The sequence below is a fragment of the Aulonocara sp. 'chitande type north' Nkhata Bay genome, linkage group LG2 (assembly GCF_057382095.1).
Source record: "Aulonocara sp. 'chitande type north' Nkhata Bay isolate Kocher_YH1m ecotype deep benthic linkage group LG2, A_spYH_male_GT1.1, whole genome shotgun sequence".
In the NCBI taxonomy this organism is placed as follows: domain Eukaryota; kingdom Metazoa; phylum Chordata; class Actinopteri; order Cichliformes; family Cichlidae; genus Aulonocara; species Aulonocara sp. 'chitande type north' Nkhata Bay.
The window spans coordinates 21,029,061-21,051,101 of record NC_141345.1 but is presented as its reverse complement, the minus strand read 5'-3'; the positions used below and the strand labels follow the sequence as shown (position 1 = coordinate 21,051,101).

The 22,041-nt window shown below is 39.9% G+C and overlaps 1 protein-coding gene across 1 annotated transcript; it reads left to right on the top strand.

Annotated features, from left to right (window-relative positions):
- The first annotated feature begins 1,600 nt into the window (after positions 1–1,600).
- Positions 1,601–5,614, top strand: drd1a (dopamine receptor D1a). Its single transcript, XM_086309777.1, has 2 exons — positions 1,601–1,865; positions 2,658–5,614. Exon 2 carries the CDS (start codon positions 3,036–3,038, stop codon positions 4,146–4,148), a length of 1,113 nt encoding a protein of 370 aa, XP_086165903.1. The 5' UTR covers positions 1,601–1,865; positions 2,658–3,035; the 3' UTR covers positions 4,149–5,614.
- Positions 5,615–22,041: the final 16,427 nt, after the last annotated feature.

Sequence of the window (22,041 nt, the reverse complement as noted above, 5' to 3'; positions counted from 1 at the left end):
ATCTATCCTCATCTTATAATCAGTCTCATAATCCCTCTTGTAAAATAAGTGTAAGAAAAAAAAAATATTGCAAGTATAGATGATAAAAGACTAATTAAGAAGAGTGGGAAGGGATGTGTTGGAGGATAGAAGATGCAGAAAGTTCCCCACCCCCATTTAACTCGGTGAAAGGCATAGTGGGAAAAGCATGACAGAAGTGCCTCTTTTTTTAACTTCCCTTAGAGAAGTAAAAGTTAACAAGCTTGCATGGCAGGGCACAAAACACGCACGCACAGGCATGAAGTTGCACAGACAGGCATGTCTGATAAACACGCAGGGCTGTATCACACATGCACTCACACTAACACACAGGAGTGTGATAAGAGGGCTGGGGTTTTTTTGGCTTCCTAAAATGGCAGTTTTTTTGTTTTGTTTTTTGCTCTTAGCCATCTTACTTATCGCTTTTGCATATTTTGTGGGTCATCACCAAGCAAAAAAAAAAAAAAAAAAGGAACAAAACACTCTGGAGCCTTCTCACGACTTCAAAAAAAAAAAGCTCACAACTTTAAAAAGACTTTAACCCAAGATCTCATGATTGAAAACTACATTTCCTTAGGTTCCCACAAGAGCACATCAAGATTGCGAAAAGGAGATCTACAGATGACTTCTGCTAATCTAGTCTCACACATTTTTAGTCACATCAGGTTTTCTGAAGAGTAACTTAGTGACTCATTATATTGCTAGAAAAGACAAGTAAGATAAAGAGGTTATCGTGGCACTTGTCACGTGTGGGAAATCACACAGTACAGACAGCAGCAACCTTGGAGTGGTGTCTTTGAAGTATACATGAGTTAGATGAGTAGCAGGTGCACCTTTGAACACAGAAAAACAACAGAGGAGGATGCAGTGAGAGAGAAATGTAGGCAACAGTGCACCTCAACTTGTCTATTTATTCTCTGACCCTTTCAACTCTTACCCCTGCCTGTTGTGTCTTTAATTTCCTGGCAGCCAGGCAGAGAGCCTGAGCCTCAAAAGAGATGAGAAAGGACCAAAGGAATACACTTAAAATATCCTAATCGAAATGATTTGTTTTTAAATTAGCCACCCGTGAACTAATACGGATAATCATAGATAATAGAGAAAAGAAAGGACCTCAGAATTTGATTTATCTACATCGATTTGGGGTCAGTTTAAACAAAAATGGATATACTTTAAAAGCAAATATACAACTAACATACTTCTTTATCTTAATGTGACGAAAGAATGCAGAAAAAAATCTTTATCAGGATGCTGCGCCCGCATTTCTTTTCTTTCTCCAACAGGTGGCCTCAGCGACCCAATGTACTTGAACGGACCTTGCAATGATTTTATAATCTACCTCTTCATTTGAATAAACTTCACCAGATTTAAATAAGACTCTGGAAAATAACTACAGCAAGGCTTAACGGGGAACGGGATGCGTGATGATTTTCTCGTGAAACCTGTTGTGTCATAAAGCAGTGATCGAGATCGGTCGCCAAAGGGACACAGTCACGCGCTTTCATTCCCATCGCACTTTCTCCTGAATGGGACAACGTCAGAGCGCCGGTGTGGAAGCGAGCCAGAGGTCTTCGGGATCTGGCCGCAGATGCGCACTGTGGCTGCAGGAGGACGCAGCGAGAGCGCTGAGTGACATTTGAATCCGGTGGTGTGTACTATTAAATCACAGCAACAGTCAGCGAGCTGGCTTCCAGGGAGGACACAGGACTGTGCATTTATTTGTGTTTGCAGGAAATGGGGTCTGGATGCTCTTTGGAGGGACTTTACACTGGGAAGTTCGGATGGAAGCGGCGGGACGTTTGTTTTTAGATGTGGTATCAAGCTGCAGCTGACCGCACACTTTATCTGTAAGTAAGAAGTGAATTTGGTGCTAAAACAGTAAAATAGAGAAACCGCAAACACAGTTTGTATATATGTAGGAGGATGTGACTCTTGTTTTGAGTCACGTCTTAATAATTACAGCCCGCTCACGGGAAAATCCTGCTCTCACAGCTCCAGCCAGACAGTGTGTTATTCTAAATCGGATCATTGGCAATACAAATTACAGCTGTACGAGGGTTTATTGGGGCCATTGCAATAATAATAATAATAATAATAATGATAAAGTAATAAATTTAGTGGAGGAAGATTGGAATAGTAATTAGAACACTGATTAAATATAATACTTTACAATTATATTTATGCAAATAGGTCTTTCCTTGATTCAGCCCGGATTTACCACATTATGAGAGGTATCCGAATTCTACAAATACATAACTATAACTGGAAACTATTCAAAAGGAGACTGATTTTGATGAGGTGAAATTTGGGGCATCAGGAGCTACAAAGAGATATGCAAAGGTATGATTGATTATTATTGTCCAAACTGTGCTCTATCATGGGCCATTTAATGGTGCTTGGGGTGTGATGAGGCTGAATGAGCCCCTTCCCCCCCAAATCTTTTTACCTTTTACTTAAAATAGCCCTAATATTCTTTTGCGTAATCAGCTATATTAACAATCAGAGCTATTATATAAACCACAACACAACAAACCACAAAAAAGATATATAACATTTAGAAAATCATGCATATTTATGATTACTTTTATCTTACACAATATTGAATTTTTCTAGACTAATTCATTTCTTTTAATCCCCAGGGCTACTGATGTGTTCTGTAAGCAGACAGAGGATTCCTGCGATTACATTGGGTTTGGGGCTAAAACAGAACAAGCAGAAGAGAATCAGTGACTACACCACTGCACTGAGGAATTAAGGTACAACTACCTCTCCATCAGTGCAGCTCAGATGATGTCAAATCTATTTTACAGGGTCAGAGGGCAAATGACTGTCCCAGAGAGCATTTGCCTGAAATGTCTCATCTTTCGTGATTTATCAGACGATAAACTGATGGAGACTTTTCGCAGTAATGGAGAACAGGAGCCTCATAGAAACTAGTGGATAAAATGTAGCAAGACTCTTCAGTATGACATAAGCAAAGAACCCCCTCCTCCCCAAGCACACACTCACTTTCAGGGATGGATCCCATGAACTTTACAACTGTCATCGACAATGGGTTTTTGGATGAGGCGCCATCAAGTCGTGTCCTAACTGGCTGTTTTCTCTCGCTGCTCATCCTCACCACCTTGCTGGGAAACACTCTGGTTTGCGCGGCCGTCACCAAGTTTCGCCATCTGCGTTCTAAAGTGACCAACTTTTTTGTGATCTCGCTGGCCGTGTCCGACCTATTGGTTGCCATCTTGGTGATGCCCTGGAAAGCAGTGACGGAGATCGCCGGATTCTGGCCGTTTGGCTCTTTCTGCGATACCTGGGTAGCTTTTGACATTATGTGCTCCACGGCCTCAATTTTGAACCTTTGCGTCATAAGCCTGGACCGCTATTGGGCCATCTCCAGTCCTTTCCGCTATGAGAGGAAGATGACACCCACAGTGGCCTATATTATGATCAGTGTGGCCTGGACGCTGTCTGTCCTCATTTCCTTCATTCCAGTGCAGCTCAACTGGCATAAAGCCCAAACCAAATCTTACACTGCTCTTACTGGGTCCTCTGTTTCACTGGCATCAAACGCTACATCTTACCCAGAGAACTGTGACTCAAGCCTGAATAGGACCTACGCCATCTCCACCTCTCTTATAAGCTTTTACATCCCTGTGGTCATCATGGTGGCCACCTACACACAGATTTACCGCATTGCCCACAGACAAATCAGGAGGATCTCTGCTCTAGAGCGGGCAGCCGAAAGTGCCAAAAACAGACACGACAGCATGGGCAGAGGCTCCAGCATCGCAGACTCGGAGAGCTCCTTCAGGTTGACATTCAAGAGGGAGACAAAGGTGCTGAAGACGCTGTCAGTGATAATGGGGGTGTTTGTGTGTTGCTGGCTCCCATTTTTCATCCTCAACTGCATGGTGCCCTTCTGCGAGCAGTCGAGCGGAGGGGAGGCTTTCCCCTGCATCAGCCCCACCACGTTTGATGTGTTCGTGTGGTTCGGCTGGGCTAATTCCTCCCTAAACCCCATCATCTATGCCTTCAATGCGGATTTCCGGAAGGCCTTCTCCATCCTGCTGGGATGCCACAGACTGTATCCAGGAGGCCACGACATAGAGACGGCCAGTCTAAACAAGAAATGACTCACAACTCTCTCACAGCACTGACTCATCCCTTAATTCTTAAAACAGTCCAAGAGTTCCTGTTGCAGCCAGTCTGATTGACTTGAAATGCAAAGACTGCTTTCGTGCGCTAACTCTTATTTTGACTGAAGGGTACGACGACCCCACATGCATCCATGTTTGCATTAGGTGAATGGTCTGCCTTTGCGATGTCTACCATAGCGGGCTTGCTGTGCTCGCCATTGTCTCTACACTGTCTTCAGATGGGAGAAGCTCCTGATAGAGGAGAGAGGATTTGGGATTGAGATTAAAATCCGCCGCTGTTGCACCAGGGATCTGGGAGAGCAGCGGTGCTGACAAGCTCTTGGGATAGATAATCCCATGACTGGGCAGCACACACCCTAATGATGTCAGACACTGCTCTCTTCTATATCATCAAACACACACACACAAACAAACACTGTCAAAACATGCTCCCCGAAATATCATGTAGCACCCAGCATGCACACTACAACAACAAATTCCATGACAGCACACAGAAACACTGTTAGTCTTTACACTGACATTTCAGGACCTGCAAAGACTCCAGCAGTAAAGCATCAAGCCAAATTATGTTGAACATATGTACAGGTAAAGTACATCCACAAGTGACTTAATATTACAGCTAGAATGAAAAGTGAATAAATTCAAGTGTAAAAGGAAATCCCTAAGAAGTGGAGACGTAAAAATGTGATCTGAATCCGTATAGGATGCAGAGATGGGGAAAAACAAACCGACTGCCTCGTTACTGGTTGAAATGTTATTTATAAATCATCGACATTTCGAATCATTATAACTTTAAACCAAATTTACAAACTTGTGACCTCCGAAATGACACCAGTCAGCGGCAACATTAAAACCATTTGCCTAATATTGTGTAACACTTTGGGCCCTGTGGGTTGTGAGGTGGGGCAACGGTGGATTGCATCCTGGAGATGCTCAACTGAAGATCTGCTAAGTTCGGAGGCCAGGTCAGTGCCTCGGGCTCTTCTTGTGTTGAGTCATCCATGAGCAGTTTTTGCAGGGTGGAGGGGTGCCTTGACCTGCTGTATTCAGGGAATAAGTTGCCACTGGGTTGTGTTTGTTCTGCCGCTATGTTCATGTGGGTGGAATATGTCAAAGTAACATCTAGATAAGTGTTTGAGCCCAAAGTTTCCCTGCAGAGCATTCCATTTTTACCAGATAAAGAATGTTATTCATTTTACCTGTTTGTGGTTTTAATGTTGTATCAAATTGCCTGATTTTTCCAGTGCTTGAAAGTGTTTTATTGGCAGAAGACAGTATTGTACCTGCTATGGATGGGATTATTATGGGATTATGGGTTCTTTATGTGAAAACTGAAATGGGTTGGTGTAATGTTGTTTTATGTTCCTGTGAAATTGAACAGAAATACAGTGTCAACTGGTGACACACTTCCTTTGTGCAATAAATTGCATAGTGAAAGCACATCTAAATGACAATTGTGTCATTTTTTGTGACCGTTATTTACCATGGGTCTTGTTCTCACTGATTTTGTCACAGTTCTTATTGGTTTGGATGCATTACTGAATTTCTCTGTGAACTCCAACAAGGCAATGAACACAAGATGCCAGACAATCAGCCAGCCTACAGTTTAGAGCATTAAAACTACTGCTTTTCTGAGTTAAACCTAACAAGACGGACAATGCAAAAAAGCAACTTGTAGCACAAGAAAACCGCATGGCAGGCAACGGGACTCTCGTACAAAATATAAGTTAGAAGGAAACAGAGGAACACCATAATTTGTAAGAATTAATTAAAAACCACACAACTCTATTGGGAAATAAAAGTCCACTTATCAGCTGTTTTACTTCACTTGAAACATAAATGAATTTTGGTGTAATAAAGATGTTTTTTAAAAAACTTATTACATCACATCATTCAAGTTGCTAGTTTGACATGAAATGCATTAGACCACAGTTTAAATTATGCTTTAGACTGATTTTTACATTTATTTACTGCTGTACTTAAACTGCAAATTTAATAATATGTTTTCTATATCAAATGCATCTTTTCATTTCCACTAAAGCCCCCCAAAATAAAAAATCAGTAATCGTCAGAAGAATTTTGCTCATCAAAGATGAATAAACAAGACAAATCTTAATTATTATTATCTTTATTATTTTAGTGAGGCCACTATGTTCCCATATAATGAAGAAAAAATGGCTCATGTTTTGGAAAATTATCTGTCTGTTCTAGTTTCCTGTCTGGAAATCTTTCATCAGTAGCAGAACCCCAGGAAGTAATGAAATAGTCCTGCACGTATTGCAATGTAATATAAACCCTTTTTATACCGCAAATCAGAATTAATTTTAGAGGTGCTGGTAAATATTCTTTTTAGCTTTGGAGAAAGTTAGCATTTGCCACTGCTTCCAATCTTTTGCTAAGTGAATTTTTCTCTTTGTGTAGGCTAAAGCTGACTTAGTTTGCTAATGAGCTTTAGCTTCTTCTTCTTCTTTTTTTTTTTTTTGAAAATTACCTGTAGAAGTATTAGTAAACTTTGATTTTAGCTTTGAAAAAAAAAAACTTTAAACAAAGCCAGTTAGCATTTTTACTGCTTCCAATCACTGTGCTAATAATTCTGTTTCTGTAGGCTTTAGCCACCATTGCATTCAACATTACCTTAATTTTTCAGGCCCAGGGGTTGTCGCTTGGGTGACAGGCACAAATTCATCTGACAGACATGAGTGGTGTTGACCATCAAATCTAAATCTTGGCAGAATCAATCATGACTGATAGATGTTGTGGCCAAAACTGTGAAAATAAGACCCAGCAAATATCAGAGACATAACAAGATAAAGAACATCATCATTAAGATCTACCGCTAATCTGTTAGCCAGAGTGAGAATTCATGACAAGCAAAAGCTGTAAGTGTGTTGTGAGTGAATATGCAGGTGTTATATTGGTTTTACTACTGTATACATGTTATGTTACATTCAGAAGTGTATAAAGCCATCAGAAGAAACAGCTGTGCAATGTCTGCTTGTGCATGTGGAAGAATCAGTGCACATGTTTATAAATGTATATTTGTCCATTTTCATGAAATCCACAGGGTGTGTGTGTGTGTGTGTGTGTGTGTGTGTGTGTGTGTGTGTGTGTGTGTGTGCGTGAGATAAAGAGACAGAGTGGCTGCACAGCCTTGACCTCCACACATCAAATTACCTAAAGCCAATTTCACACCAGCATCCAAAGAGCAAAACCTAATGGGATCAGCTGCGCTTCACATCTAACATTTCACTCTCACATAACCCTGGTGTTCATGTGTTTGTTCAGTCCGGTGATGTATTGCCATCATTTGTAAAGTGAAGCGCCTAATCAGAAGTTGTGAATAGCCTGGCATAATAAAGGAGTGCAACCATTGTGGCACCTCTTTATCCCCACTGTTGGCTTTGTTTCTTTCTTTGATTGCATTACAACATTTCCCACTCTATCAATTTTTAAACAATACCAAACGGCTAAACAAGAACTTTGATTCCGATGCACCTTTGTCGCCTCCGTGTTTCAGTTCCTTGTTAAAAGAAGAGGATAAGGAGGATTGTAGATTTTAGTTTGCGGTGGTTCCACTGTCTGTTATGGATTTACCTGTGACAAGAACCTAATCCACTCAGATGCTTCAATGGGGAGTACGAGGGAAATTGAAGTAGTTGAAGTGTGAAAAGACAGCAGAGCAACGACAAGGACGAAATAAATTATATTTGGCAAGACCCAGTTACACACTCTGTTCCACATTAGCCTGCTGCGTCGTCTTAAAAGATAAATCACACTCAAAGATGGTTTGACATGAAGTTCATGTTCGGTAATGTTAATGAATATCTCTGTAGATGCGTCGTAAAAATCAGAACTTGATTAATTTTTCTGTAGAACTGTTGCTTCGTCTTGCTGGTCAACCATATTAAAATAATTACGGGGCAATAAATCCCTCTCAATAAGCAGCAAGTGTAAGAAGTGACATCGTTCAGTTGAATTAAGTTAATGCTCATTATAAATATGTAAAAAACTATATACTGTGAGAGAAACTCTTCCTCTCATGGGCTAACACACAGACACACACGCACGCAGAGCTGTCCTTTAAAGGCCGCTTTCTCTTGGCTCTGGACTGTCCTTGCCTCTAAGAAACCTCCTCAAGCGTGCCACGAGAAGGGAACAGCAATTAATTTGAGTGACATCATTCAGAGTGATGGCTGAGGTGGCAACAAGACAGTGTGTTTGTGTGTGTGTGTGTGTGTGCGAGGGAATGTGTGTCTGTGATGCAGTGCTACAACTGCTAGCTCCAGTGCCCAACCCAGAGTCCTTGCAATGTCATGTGCACTCGGCGAACACAGAAAATTTCTGTTTGCTGCCCTTTCTTTCCCTCCTGTGGAACTTGTGATATTCTCAGAGCAATCCTGCCTTTTTGGATTGGCACTTCAGAAAATGGATGTTAGATGTGGTAACTTTAGATGATGCTAATGACTGGCCTTAGGGAAATGATTTACTGAGACAGAGAGCGAGAGAAAAAAGGGACAAGGAGACAGACAGTCTTATGTAAGAATCAAGCAATGGCAACTTAAAAAAAAGAGACACAGCGGATGCTGTGTAAATATCACATAACCCACCAGAAAGTGTCATCAGTCTGACTGCCGTCACATATATAATGAAGGATCCTGTAGTCACATACTGTTTGCTTCAAGAAAGATACACCTGGTGGATTTTTAATGCCATTAATGATTCCTCTGTCACCTCCCCTCCTCAGGGGAGGTGATGGAGAATTAAAATGCTATTAAACAGTTTGCCATAATCTGTATCACTCTCCATTAAATATGTATTATTCAAAACTGTCAGAGCTCTTATAATTGCACTAGAGCCTAATGAATTTTTAATACCTCGCACAACACCAGGATAAGCATAATTGAGAGCGAATGTGTTGGTGGCTGCAGCCAAAGTGCATCAACACAGTTACATGCTGAAAGTCATGAATACACTTTGCATGTTAAAAAACACCTTTTAACTTTTTTTTGTCTGCGTCTGGTCTCGCTGGTGAAATCACCAATGTTCTATGATGATTTTCGATTATTTTGAGGTGAAAGAGCATCAGCACAATCACAACACACACCCAGCCACTCAAATTCTCTTTGTGTCGGGGTCGATGGAGGCTCTCTTTGCAAATGGCACAGCAGATTCAAAAAGCTTGTCTGATTTTGGCAAAAGGCTGCTCTTCAAAAATAGATACATAAGCTTAAGCCAAAGGTTGCCCTGCAAATCTTTTGACCTTTAGTGCCCGTTCTTTGCGGCAAGCCTTTCATTCATCTTTCTGATTTTGCTCTTGCTCACCATTTCTCTTTCTTATCACACTCCTCCGCTCTCTTCCTCCACCCTCGCACTGTTTACTGTTCGTGCTACAAACCCGCTGGCATTACTGCGTTACCATTCGTCACTCTAACTGGCTCCAGTGGAAAGGACATGCCCTCTGACCCCACCACTGGGAAAGGACCAAGGGAACGAAGAGAAAGGAATGCTCACACAGAGAACTTCAAAGAGATAAGAGAAAAAATATTTATGCGAGGGAGGGATGCACAATAAAAGACTGGTTTAATTTTAGCAAACAACCAGCTTACCAAGAGTTTGGTCTACTAGTTTGGTTAAACATAGTACAGTATACTTTTGCACAATACTGTACAAAAGCCTCAAGCTGTGTATTCTTTATATTTTTATAATTATATTTTGCGATTTATAAAAAAAACATGTAAACATAAATCAAACAGTATATAAGGCCAAAACAGGCTTTTTGCAATTCCAACAATATTTGATATGACCATGTTTAATTCTTCAGTACAGCCTTAATTCTCTTTGGGAAGCTTTCTTCTAATCTCTTTTTAAGTAAAATTCAGGAATAGTTCTCTAGCCTTCTTGAAAGACATTCAGACCTCTTCTTTGGATATCTGCTGCCTTTTGTTCTGTTCTCTGTCAAGATATTGTTGTAATATGACTTCACTTCAAGCTACACTACATGAGCCCTTTCTCCCTTTCTTAAGAATGGCTTCTTGACAGACTCCTTTCCACTGAGACCATTTCTGCTGAGACTTCAATGAACAGTAGATGGATCCGCTGAAGGGCCAGTTGCATCTCTCTGGTCCTGTGTCGGGTCTTTGGTGGAGTTTTTCCTATTTCTTAAGCCCTTTCCACACCAAACATGTAGACACAACACTGGTTCATGCCTTGAGTTATGTGCATTTTTATGTGTGAGTGGTTATCATGTCAGTATTAAGTAGATCAGGGGTGTCAAACTCAAATACACAGTGGGCCAAAATTCAAAACTGGAACAAAGTCGCGGGCTAAAGTTAATATTTATTGAAATATATTTATTCCTCCAGATATGAGAATGAATCTTTTCTTATGGACTCAAACACGTTTTGCTGAAAAACTGAATATGGAACAAGCAAAGCTTAATACTAAACAATATATATATTAGCTGTATAATACCAGTAGGCCAGCTCTAATAGTAATTTGGTATGGCTTCACGGGCCAAATGTAATTAGGCTGCGGGCCAGAGTTTGACACCTATGAAGTAGATCAACAAAAAAAATATCCTAAGGTACAAAGACAGGTCTGAAAATGAGTGAAAATTTACAATTATCCAAGGCAAAGAAATGTGTTGCGTCACGAATGGCAGAAAATTTTAAACAGACCACAGTGGAAGACAAAGTGAGTAAAATCTGGCAGATGGCAAATAAAGGTTGTGTTTATGTGGCTCAGGACCATGTTCATGCTGTTTGCACCGTAGAATGTTACACTAGGACACTGCGTGACTTTCTTACCCTGGTCGATGAATTCACACACACAAAAAAAGCCTAAAAACTTGCAAAAGCAAGTTTGGTTTTTGGTTTTTGTTTGTTTGCTTGAAATATATTTCAAGCAAACAAACAAAATATTGGTGTGCACAAATATGCTGTCAAGTATCACAAAGAAACTGAACATGAGTACTTAGAAGTCCTGCTGATTTTCTGCTGCTCATGTATGTCTGAGTAGTGATGTGCAGAACAATGTTAAGTATGTAAAAGTGTGGAATTCTCAGTTTCTGTATCCCATCTGAGCTTATTCTAAAACCTAGCCAGAGATTAGTTGATGCTGCTGATGGTGAAGAGGTGTATACTTTAGGTAATCCAGATTCTAGTAAAATGCTTTCCGCAAAATGCCATCACCACGGCTTTGTAGTCGCATCAATCACATATAAATCTGTGATGTCAAAGCAAGTTTTAAGATATTAAACTGTCAGATAACAGAAGAAAATAGTCATACTCATGTCTTTCTCTATTTGGCTTCTTTCTAGCAATCTCTCTTCAGGCCTTAGTAAATAAAAGGAGTACAAACACTCTTACCATTTAATTTTCATATTTTTCAAAAGTGCATGAGAGCAGCACAAGCATGACTCAGCACATGCAGTCATCAGCTCCAAAGCTCTCACATTCAGCACTGCTCACTGTTTAGCTCATTTAGGCCAGACAAACAGCAGCCATCATTAAGCCCATGAAGCAGGGCAACTATCTCCCAGTTCCCAGTAGATTTGGCAGTAATCACTCAGTTGCTCTGTGTCTGACAGCTCATTCAGCTGATGATGTTTTTTAAAAAGACATCTTCTCCTGCACAAGCTAGCTGATTAGCATTAGCATCACCACAATTCACCTCTGGGGCATCCTACCAGCAAGAGCATCATTAATAGCATTTTCTCCACTTAGAGCTGTCTCTGCCAGACAGCACCTCTTCTCTCCCCAACTAAGCTGCAGAGCGTGGCTGGAGTGGACAACATCCCTGCTGAGAACACTGTTCACCCTCCAAACTCATTTGCACCCAGCTTATTATTCAGTGTATAATTTGATTAGCTTCCACTGCTTTGGCTTGTTACTCATTTAATATGCTTCAGCAATGTTTCCTTCTCCACCTCAATGACAGTTTGTGATATGCTACCAAGGCAATATAAGCCGTTTTTTAGCCAACATTAAATCTGCTTTCTATAGTGGATTGGGTCAGGACAAATCAGGTCAGTTTATTTTTTTAGCTCATGTCCCCTGGAGGTCACTCCATGAGACAAAATGACCAACCACTGGTTTGTGAAGTTCCGATCTGGAACCTCAATGTTAGCAACATGGCTGCTTTTGCGCTGCCTTGCTAACACCAGAAGCGATTGTATTTGGAAGAAAAAGTGGAGTGCTAAATCCTCAGCTAATGATAGCAAGCTTGATTAACCATGGAGATTAACTAGCTTTTGGAGTCCGCCTCAGGACCGCCTCACCTGGAAATGCCATTTTTGGCACCAGCCCCGGAGGTTGCTGCCTGAGTCAGATATGACGCTGAATAATAATACCATCCACAGTACCTCTGTATGTGACTGAATAAATGCTTAAGCCTTGATTAGACTTTGACTACATTTGGGGCGATCGTGGCTCAAAGAGTTGGCAGTTCGTCTTGTAACCTGAAGCCCCGGCTCGGACAGTCTCGGTCGTTGTGTCCTTGGGCAACACACTTCACCTACCGCCTACTGGTGATGGCCAGAGGGGCCGATGGCGCAATATGGCAGCCTCGCTTCTCTCAGTCTGCCCCAGGGCAGCTGTGGCTACAACTGTAGTTTGCCTCCACCAGTGTGTGAATGTGAGAGTGAATGAATAGTGGAATTGTAAAGTGCTTTGAGGGTCTCGAAATGCGCTATATAACTGCAATCCATTATTATTATTTATTGGGGTTAGGTTAATTGGTGATTCTAAATTGCACACAGGTGTGAATGGTTGTCTGTCCCTCTCTATGTTAGCCCTGTGATCCTTGTAATCTGTCCAGGGTTTACCCTGCCTCTTACCCTATAGTAGTTAGGCTCCAGTAAGCTGGATAGACTTTCTGCATCTGTAAGTACGCTAGGGTCCACTTGTGTCCGAACGATGGAAATTTTGTCATCGGATGAGTATGTGAGGGTCTGTATGGATATGGGTGTGCTGCTAATTTTTCTTTGTTTTTGTTGTTTTTTTCTGAACGCGTGGACTTGACTGACCACAAAGAAGTTACATTGTAATGCACCAACTACAGTGCATGCCAAGTGGTGAACATTAAGCACACTTCAAGCGCTTTACTCATCTTAACGTTTTCAGTTAAAAGTAAAAAAAAACAAAAAAAACCAACCCAAAACTAAATGAAAGCATTAAGCAACCTGATGGATACAAATGCACAGACAATGCTGTGCAAGTTAATGTTACATAAGATGTAGCTCAAAATTTAGTTTCTAAAGTCAACTAGATAACAATCACTTCTGATTTTGCTTGTAAAATGAGCTGTTTTTTGCTAGCAACCACTGAGTCATTTGCTATGTCTACATGACAAAGAAACCACGTGTTTTGCTTTTGCAAAAGGAAAAGATGTTTCACAGATGGGTAATGTGTTACTCTTGCACATAAGTGAAACCCCCATATGAGGTGGTGAGAAATGCACTCTCATTTGAAAGCAACTAGTTTCTGCTTTCATTCACAGTTTCTCTAATCTGGCAACACGAAAAACCAGTGACAGCATAGTTTGACATTTTCATCAATTGTACCAGTTTCTTGTGAACTTTTTCATTTCTCTAGACCCATACCACTCTTATTTATAGTTTTTAGATTTTCGCTGGCAATTAAAGGGGTTCTCCACTATTTCACACATTTAGTTCAGTTTAGTCATTACTAAGGTCACTGTTACAGCAGCTGTAATAGTAACCTTAAGGAGAAGTGGAGGGGCAGTCAGCTTTGATTTTAAAATTTTTGTATTAAACCTTATTAACCTTAACCTTAATAATAACCTTATTATTCATCATAATTAAGTATGTATAAAGGAAAGAAAGCCTATAATGAAGCTCTATAATGAACTGCACAAAGCAAAGGGAAAAGCTTATTTAAACTGTTTTCAAGAGTCAATGTATTACCTGATAAAATGTGAAATATGAATGACAATTTTTTAAAGGAATGACTGAATTAATGGCTGAGCAAAAAAAGTTATTATGATAATTATATAAATATGAGTGTTGTATATATATTATATATATTGTCATGCATGTGACACAAAAAACGAATAGCGAGGTAAGGGGATGAAAAACAACAACCCGAATGAATGTAATGCCAGGCATAAATTTTAAGTCCTGCTCTATGCATGTGAAAAGGAGATTAACAGAGCGGGAGGACAGTACAGGCGACCACTCAGCAACAGACATCCCACTCGAGCGATGGCACTGTGACAAGCTGAACAAACATCCCCAAGAGAGAGACAGAAAGAACAGGAAGGAGGAGTACGGGGGGAGGGAGATAAGGACAACGAGATGAAAAGACGGTTTGAGAATTAAAGAAGAAACTGGGAGCAGATTGAGGCAAGGTCTATAATAAGAGAGAAAATTACAGGGCTAAAGAAGTAAAGAGTTAATCGTAGAAAGAAAATAAGTGGCTTTTATTGTATCTGTGTTAACTTAGTTGATCCGGATCCATATGCTGGTCAGGGTAAACGAGGAGTCGTTTACGCTTTAGTACAATACCGCCACCATAAAATGTTATCGTCTTCACTAATACAGTGGTGTATAGACAGAGGGGTGAGATCATATTGAACTTGTGCAAACATTTTCTGCTTTAACCTCCATAACTGGAGCAAATGTGTTCTATTTGATCACAGGGTTCTTTTTTTCAATCATTTAATTGGAGTTTGAAAATGCAGGTTTTACTCATCGCTACTTGGCTATATATATATATATATATATATATATATATATTAGGGGTGCAACGATACTCGTATCGATATCGAACCGTTCGATACAGTGCTTTCGGTTCGGTATGCATATGTATCGAACAATACAAAATGTTACATTTATTTTATCAACTTTTCCTCTGACGATGCTGTCTGTGTTGAGAGCTCAGTGGATCTGCGTTTGACTACTCCGCCTAGGCTGCACTGTCCAGCGCAGATCCACTGAGTGCAGCGCAAGCTAGCGAGACAGAAGCTAAGCTCGTTGCAACATGGCAAATTGAACCTCCCCCACCCTCATTCATATCTGGCATTTGGAACTATTTTGGTCTTCATGTGAAGTATGACCCTGAAGGTAAGTGCGTCATGGACAAAAGTAATACAGTATGTCGAATGTGCCACGCAATCCTCAATTACATGGGTGGGAACTACTGCGTTAGCGCAGTTAGCTCGTTAACGTGTTGACGCCGTCCAGCCCCACGCACGGGGCGATCCACGGTAGCTTGTTAAAGGAGATTTGCCGTGTTGTGGCGTTAACAGCACTAGTGGGAACACAACGAATATGACTGCACATTTACGCCGACATCATCCTAGTGCAAAGACAAGTGGAAGCAGACAAAAACAACAAGCACGCATGCTACAAACTTTACCCGAGTCATTTAGACAGCCGTTAGCACATGATTCTCCTTATGAGAATATACCCCAGAAGAAGTGTATAGTATAGCTTTTATTTTGGAAAGAGACATTTCTCCGTAATAAACTCTCTTTTCCAAAGATGAGTGATTTCTCGATCCGATAGATTTATTATTTTATCCCCTTGTTGTTTCAGCAACATTAAATTTAAAAACTGTACGTTTGAGTTAAAATATATATTTATAATTTTAATAAATGACAAATTAAAAAAGCGTGAACATTTTTTGTATCGAAAAAATATCGAACCGTGACACCAAAGTATTGAACCGAACCGAACCGTGAATTTTGTGTATCGTTGCACCCCTAATATCTATATCTATATCTATATATATATATGTGTGTGTGTGTGTGTATATGTTACAATGTTTCTGTTGTAGTATTTTTAAAACACACAATATTTTATGCAGTGACTGAATCAAGACACCAGGATTAATAATGAACTGAGTACAAGATATGACCAAAGAGAAGAGTCAGGAAAACACAGTCTCGCTCAGATGGGCCAGAAATAGAAGCATGTCAAACATTTATTTTTGCAGTGTGATGGTACGATGGCTGTGCAACTGTGCTGTTTTTTTTTTAAATTCCATAGGAGGGAAGCAGACAGCGGACACAATTTTGTCTATTTTAAGAAAGGACTTGTCAAGCGCAGCAGGAGGCTCTTTTACCCTCTGGAAAGTTCAGATGGGACCACACGAGCATAAACAAATGTGCGCACACATATAAAGAGAGCGGCACAGCTGGGGGATTGTGGGAACAACGATTGCAGAGCTTTCTTTTGGTCCTATCCGAGTACCATAAAATGCTTTAACCCTTTCACGTAAATATTTAATGGCACATTGCACTCCAGCCCCCTGAAAACTCAGGATATTCTCTCACCTTCATTTACCTTATTACAAGATAAATTTAGACAGGAGAGGACGGCTAACAGGATGTCGATGGCATCTACCAAAGAGCATGATTTTATTATTACTAAGAAGTGAAATGAAGTTCCCATAGGAGAGACTACCTCAGCCATCTGTTCTGTGATTCAGCAGCAACATGACAGAGAATAAAGTAGAAAATCCCAAACAATTCACCAGCTCACCAAATGGGACTTTAACCCATATACATGCTGTAAGCCACGTCAGGGCTTACTGTGTAAATAAGAATGTAATAAGACTCCTATACGGAAAGAATAGAATAAACAAAGCATCTGTATTTAAATGGTTTGTATGAACACCGGGGAGAGGAAGTGGAGATGAATGGTTTTTCTGTGGACTGCATCGGTCGTCTTTAATTGTCCCAGATTGAAGTCTCCCCTCCTGTTTAGACCACCTACTGTCCATCAATAATTCAATATGTGAATCCCCAACCATGCTTGCCTCATTATATGAACTACCAGACTGACCAGTGACCTGACTACAGCTAGCATATGTGTACACTTTTAATAATAATTGTAGATAAAAAAAACAAGGACACACTACTCACAGTCCTTTCGTGATGTTTTACTACTGCCCACATGGTCCAAATTACTCTAAGTTGGATTTTGAAGTCTGCCAAGTTTCCATAAAACCATTACATCAGAGACATGGCTGTGGCAGCCTTATCTCCTTATGTTTACTTCTCCTGCCATCTAAGGCTTACAGAATGACTCATGAATGACTTTTGAATCTGTATTTATTTTTTTAATGTAAGTCTACAAAACATTTTAGTTAATTATTTTAGGCCACGCACTCAAATTGAATTCTACATTTTTCACTTTTTTCTCTATCCTTTTAAACCTTTTACTCTTAACGCCTAAATTACATATTGCGTCTCAGTTGAAAATCTTTACCAGGTATGCTGTGTAATTTGTTGAGAAAAAAATGGTGACAATGGAAACCCAAATTATCAACTCTTTGATTGATTGATTAATTGATTGAATCTTTATTTTGAACATGTTGAAAAAGTACAACAACATAGAATTAAAAGAGACAAACAAACAAAGCAAAACAAAAGGAAAACGAGCAAACACAACTACAAATAACTTTTATGTTCATAAAAGGAGCAAGAAGAAGCGTAAGCTTATTTAATCCCATCCCCTTTCCACTATCTAGTAATCAATAGACTACAGAAATACCTCATTGCAATTACATTATATGTTACATGTTTTTTTAAATTTATATATATGTATATATATATATATATATATATATAACCAAAAATCAAAGTCAGATTTGTTCATGTGAACCCTTACATTAGTGAACATTATGTACATTTAAAAGCTTGATTTAATTTCATTGTTATCTAGCTGAGAAATATGTTTTAACCATAAGGGCTTATTCTTTCTGGCCCATAAGCCAGAATTGGCACGCCAAAGACTCCAACCCAGCCCACTGGAAAATATGAAGGAGGACATAGATTTTGGACATATTTTCATAAGCTTTAAAGAGCTTTTCCTACTGATAAAGACTCCCCAATTCCCATTCATATTGCACAAAAGTAACTTATTAACAGATTAGTATTTAAATGATGATCTAATATAGAAATGTCTATTTTCTACTGTTGGTCCACAGAAACTGAATAAAAACTTTGCTACCAGAACATTTTTACACATACAGTTTAAGCTCAAAGAGCCACACTAATAGATTCCATTTATTTACTACAGCTGCATTTCTCCATCATGTAAAAAACTGCTGTTGTAATTGCTAAAATATTTTTCTTCTGTGTAGATATCTGATGACTCACAGAAAGAGGAGTCAAAGAGGTCACGGTTGGCCATATGTGCATCCCTGCTTTAATCAAAAGTCAAAACAGAGTAAAAAGTTACTACCTAGCTCGCCCTTATCCATAATTACCATTAAATATATGTAAACCAGCCTTTGTGTTTCTGTGTATGTCATGACACCTAGTGCGTTACTAAGTTATCACAAAGAGATGGGCAACTAGGCCTCCTTTAGTACAATAGAGCCCGTGGGGAAGATTTATGAGTCACAGGATCTCAGGAGACAGCAAGGAGAGACAGATCTGTGAGGAAACACAGACAATGGTGAAGGCTAAAGATGTCACTGCTCTAAAAAGGCTCAGACACGGGGTACAAACCTCCCACGGGGCAATGTATGGATGTCACTGGGAGATGCTAATTCAGTTGACATTAGTGTGTCCTATCTGCAAGAGTTACTTCAGAGGAAACAAAATAATCTAATCTTAGACGCACAGCATGTCGTAGGCTTACAGTGAAATAAATGAGGAGAAAAACACTTTGTAATCTATGTGCGAATACGATACGAAACTGTAACAAATACGAAAGGTTGTGCTGTTCTTTCTTTACAAAGGTCAACAACTGTAGTGCTGATTCCAGCTTTGTTCACCTCAGTGCTTCAAAAGAGAGCTGGGGCTTGAAAGCAGAAGACCTACACGAAACAGTGTCAGGACACAAAACATCAGGCTGCTGCTTTATAAGGAGGGAAAGAGCAACGATAACCTGGGAAAAAAATGCACAGCAGCAGAGAAAAAAAGCTCCAAGGTGAAAAAAGGAATATGTTTAAGGTTAAGTTGAATATATATAAAAAGAATATCCTAGAGGTTTTTTTTGTCTCATTTTTAATTACTTTTTAGGTTGTCTTGTTGTATGCCCCAGATCGTCACAAAAACAGTCATAACCCATGAGAAGCTTTCTGTCTTATAACCTTAAAGCCAAAGCTTTTAGGTGTTCCTTTATGTTTAAATAGGTCATCCTGTTTGGCCAAACCTGCTTGGGGGCGATATCTCTTGAAAACCAGCTGAAAGAACGAAACAAAAGACACAAAGTGCTAGAGGTGGAATTACTGGAAGGATATGACAAGGTCTGCCTCTGTGTGTGTTTGTGTGTTTTAGTTAAGATCAAGTTCCACTGATAAAGAACTTCTGAACTTGTTAGTTTATCTAAGCCACAGTTTGTGCAAGTGAATGGGAGTCTAATTACACAATGACTGCATCATCGTACACCAGGACTGAAAAAGAAAAGGAGGCAGTAAAGCAGAGGACAAAAAAGTGTTCAGAGACGCAGATGAGAACCTAAGAGTGAACGGCAAAGATGGAGGATAGAGCGGGGTTGTTCAGGGAAACACCTGCCTGCAAGCTTTGAAGACAAGATAAAAGCATGTCATGTCTTTCACTGCACTTTGAACAATACAAGTGCCAGTGTGCGGTGACTCTGAGTGCATGCACCCCAACTTTTAAAGAAAACTGATAAAAATACACAAAACAGGATCAAAAATATTCAGGGATTTGACAACACCCGCAAAGTATTCAAGTGAAACAACACAACCAGATATAGGAATGCACTGAAAATACAGAAAGACATCATGTGATCAGTGTCAGTAGCTGCATGAGTCACCGACAGTCATACCTTAACCGTGTCCGTCTCTGTTTAGTGTCAGTCTGTGCTACACTGTGCTATCTCTATTTTCTTTTTAAATGCTCCACGTGTTGTCAAATTGGTGAGATGTTTTCTTGGTTTGCTTGTGTTTTTTTCACATGAAGCGTTCTGAGCTCTTAGGCCCTAAGAGCTCATACTTCACATGAAGACCCTAAGAGCTTGGTGTCCCTAAGACTTAGGGACACCAAGCTATGCTTTTAACTCCCCTGACCTGCAAGGTTTGTACCAAAATCAAAAATTATCACCACACTCTCTCCCCTCCATCCCACCCCTCTTATGTTTGTCATAGCTCACATTTCTGCTTCCTTCCTGAGAAGTGATCCTTACATTTGTGTGTTTTTCTCGTGTGCAGTGAAGCAAGCACTGTATACCAGGATTGAGTGCGCAGCTGAATCTTAAAATGTTGATCTTGGATTTCAGTTTGTCATACAGGCAAAGACAGCAGAGGAGAGATGCAGGGAGAAATGCCAAATTAAGGTTTCTTTTTTTTTTAAGGAATGGATCTTACTGCTTCATTTAGCCTAAAACAGATTTTTACCAAATTTGCAGCCATGTTTAATACAGTACTGTGCCAAAGTCTTTAGCTACCCCTCATTTCTTTATATTTTTCTAGAAAAAATGGGAAATAGGTGCAGCAATTTACTGAAACGTGCAAACATAAATTGATATATAATAAGGCAAAAACATGCATACATTATACAATTCTAACAATATTTGGTGTGACCACCTTTATTCTTTAACACATCCTGAAGTCTCTTAGGCCACTTCCATCTAATTTCTTTAGTTAGTCTTTAGGAATAGTCAAAGGAGCTTGCAAAGAAAAGCGTCTGGACTTCTATAAGTTGCTTGAAGACGTTTCACCTCTCATCCGAGAAGCTTCTTCAGTTCTAAGGTCAAATGGTGGAGAGTCCCAGATATAAACCTAGTGGGAGTAACCCCCCACAGAGGGACAAAAGGACCCCCTGATGATCCTCTAATCGCCTGAGCCAAGGTGTGAAACTGGGCTCACCCGAAACTCTGGCTGATTGGGACCCACGCCCAGTTTCACACCTTGGCTCAGGCGATTAGAGGATCATCAGGGGGTCCTTTTGTCCCTCTGTGGGGGGTTACTCCCACTAGGTTTATATCTGGGACTCTCCACCATTTGACCTTAGAACTGAAGAAGCTTCTCGGATGAGAGGTGAAACGTCTTCAAGCAACTTATAGAAGTCCAGACGCTTTTCTTTGCAAGCTCCTTTGACTACGATGACCTGGATGACTGAGAACCTTCACAGACATCTTTAGGAATAGTTCTCTGGGCTTCTTGAAAGCTCTTCTTTGGATGTCTGCTACCTTTTGTTCCATTCTCTGTCATGAGATTGTTGTAATATACCTTCCTTTTATATTACTTATACTACTACCTCAGCCTTTTCTCCCTGTTTCCCTTCCTTTAGAATGGCTTCTTGACAGCCACCAAGACCTTTTCTGATGAGCCTTCTGCAAACAATGGATGGATCAACTGAAGGTCTACATGCATCTCTTGGGTTCTGTGTCAAGTCTTTGCTGGATTTTTCCTATTTCTTAAGGATATAAGTAACAGATACTGTTCTTTTGCTATATATAGCTCTTTAGGCCTGCCACTTCTGTTTCTGTCCTCCCCTTTCCAGTTTTCAAAATCTTTTGAGCACACACTGCAGACACTGCCAAGATATGGCAAGGTTTCAGCTAATAGCTTTTTGAGGATCATCTTTTTGGTATAAGAATGATATTTTGTGCCTGTCAAACTGTTATTGTTGGCATTTTTCTTAGATTCAGCTAAATAAATGGGAACACATTATGTGTTTTTCTTTTTTTGACAGATTGCTGGTAAAAAAACGATTTTACAAAATCAGATTGGTTCTTTGCTAAGTCGTCTTTGCTAAGTCATCTCCTATGTGCAGACACAACAGTTAGGTGCCTTTTTATGCATGAATCATTCATAGGGTAGTGCTAAGTGACTTAAACAAAAAAACAAATACATTCCTCTGAAAATGGTCAGTTACAAAGAAAAATCAGCCAAAAGTCCAAACAGTTTTAAAGACCTTCAGAAAT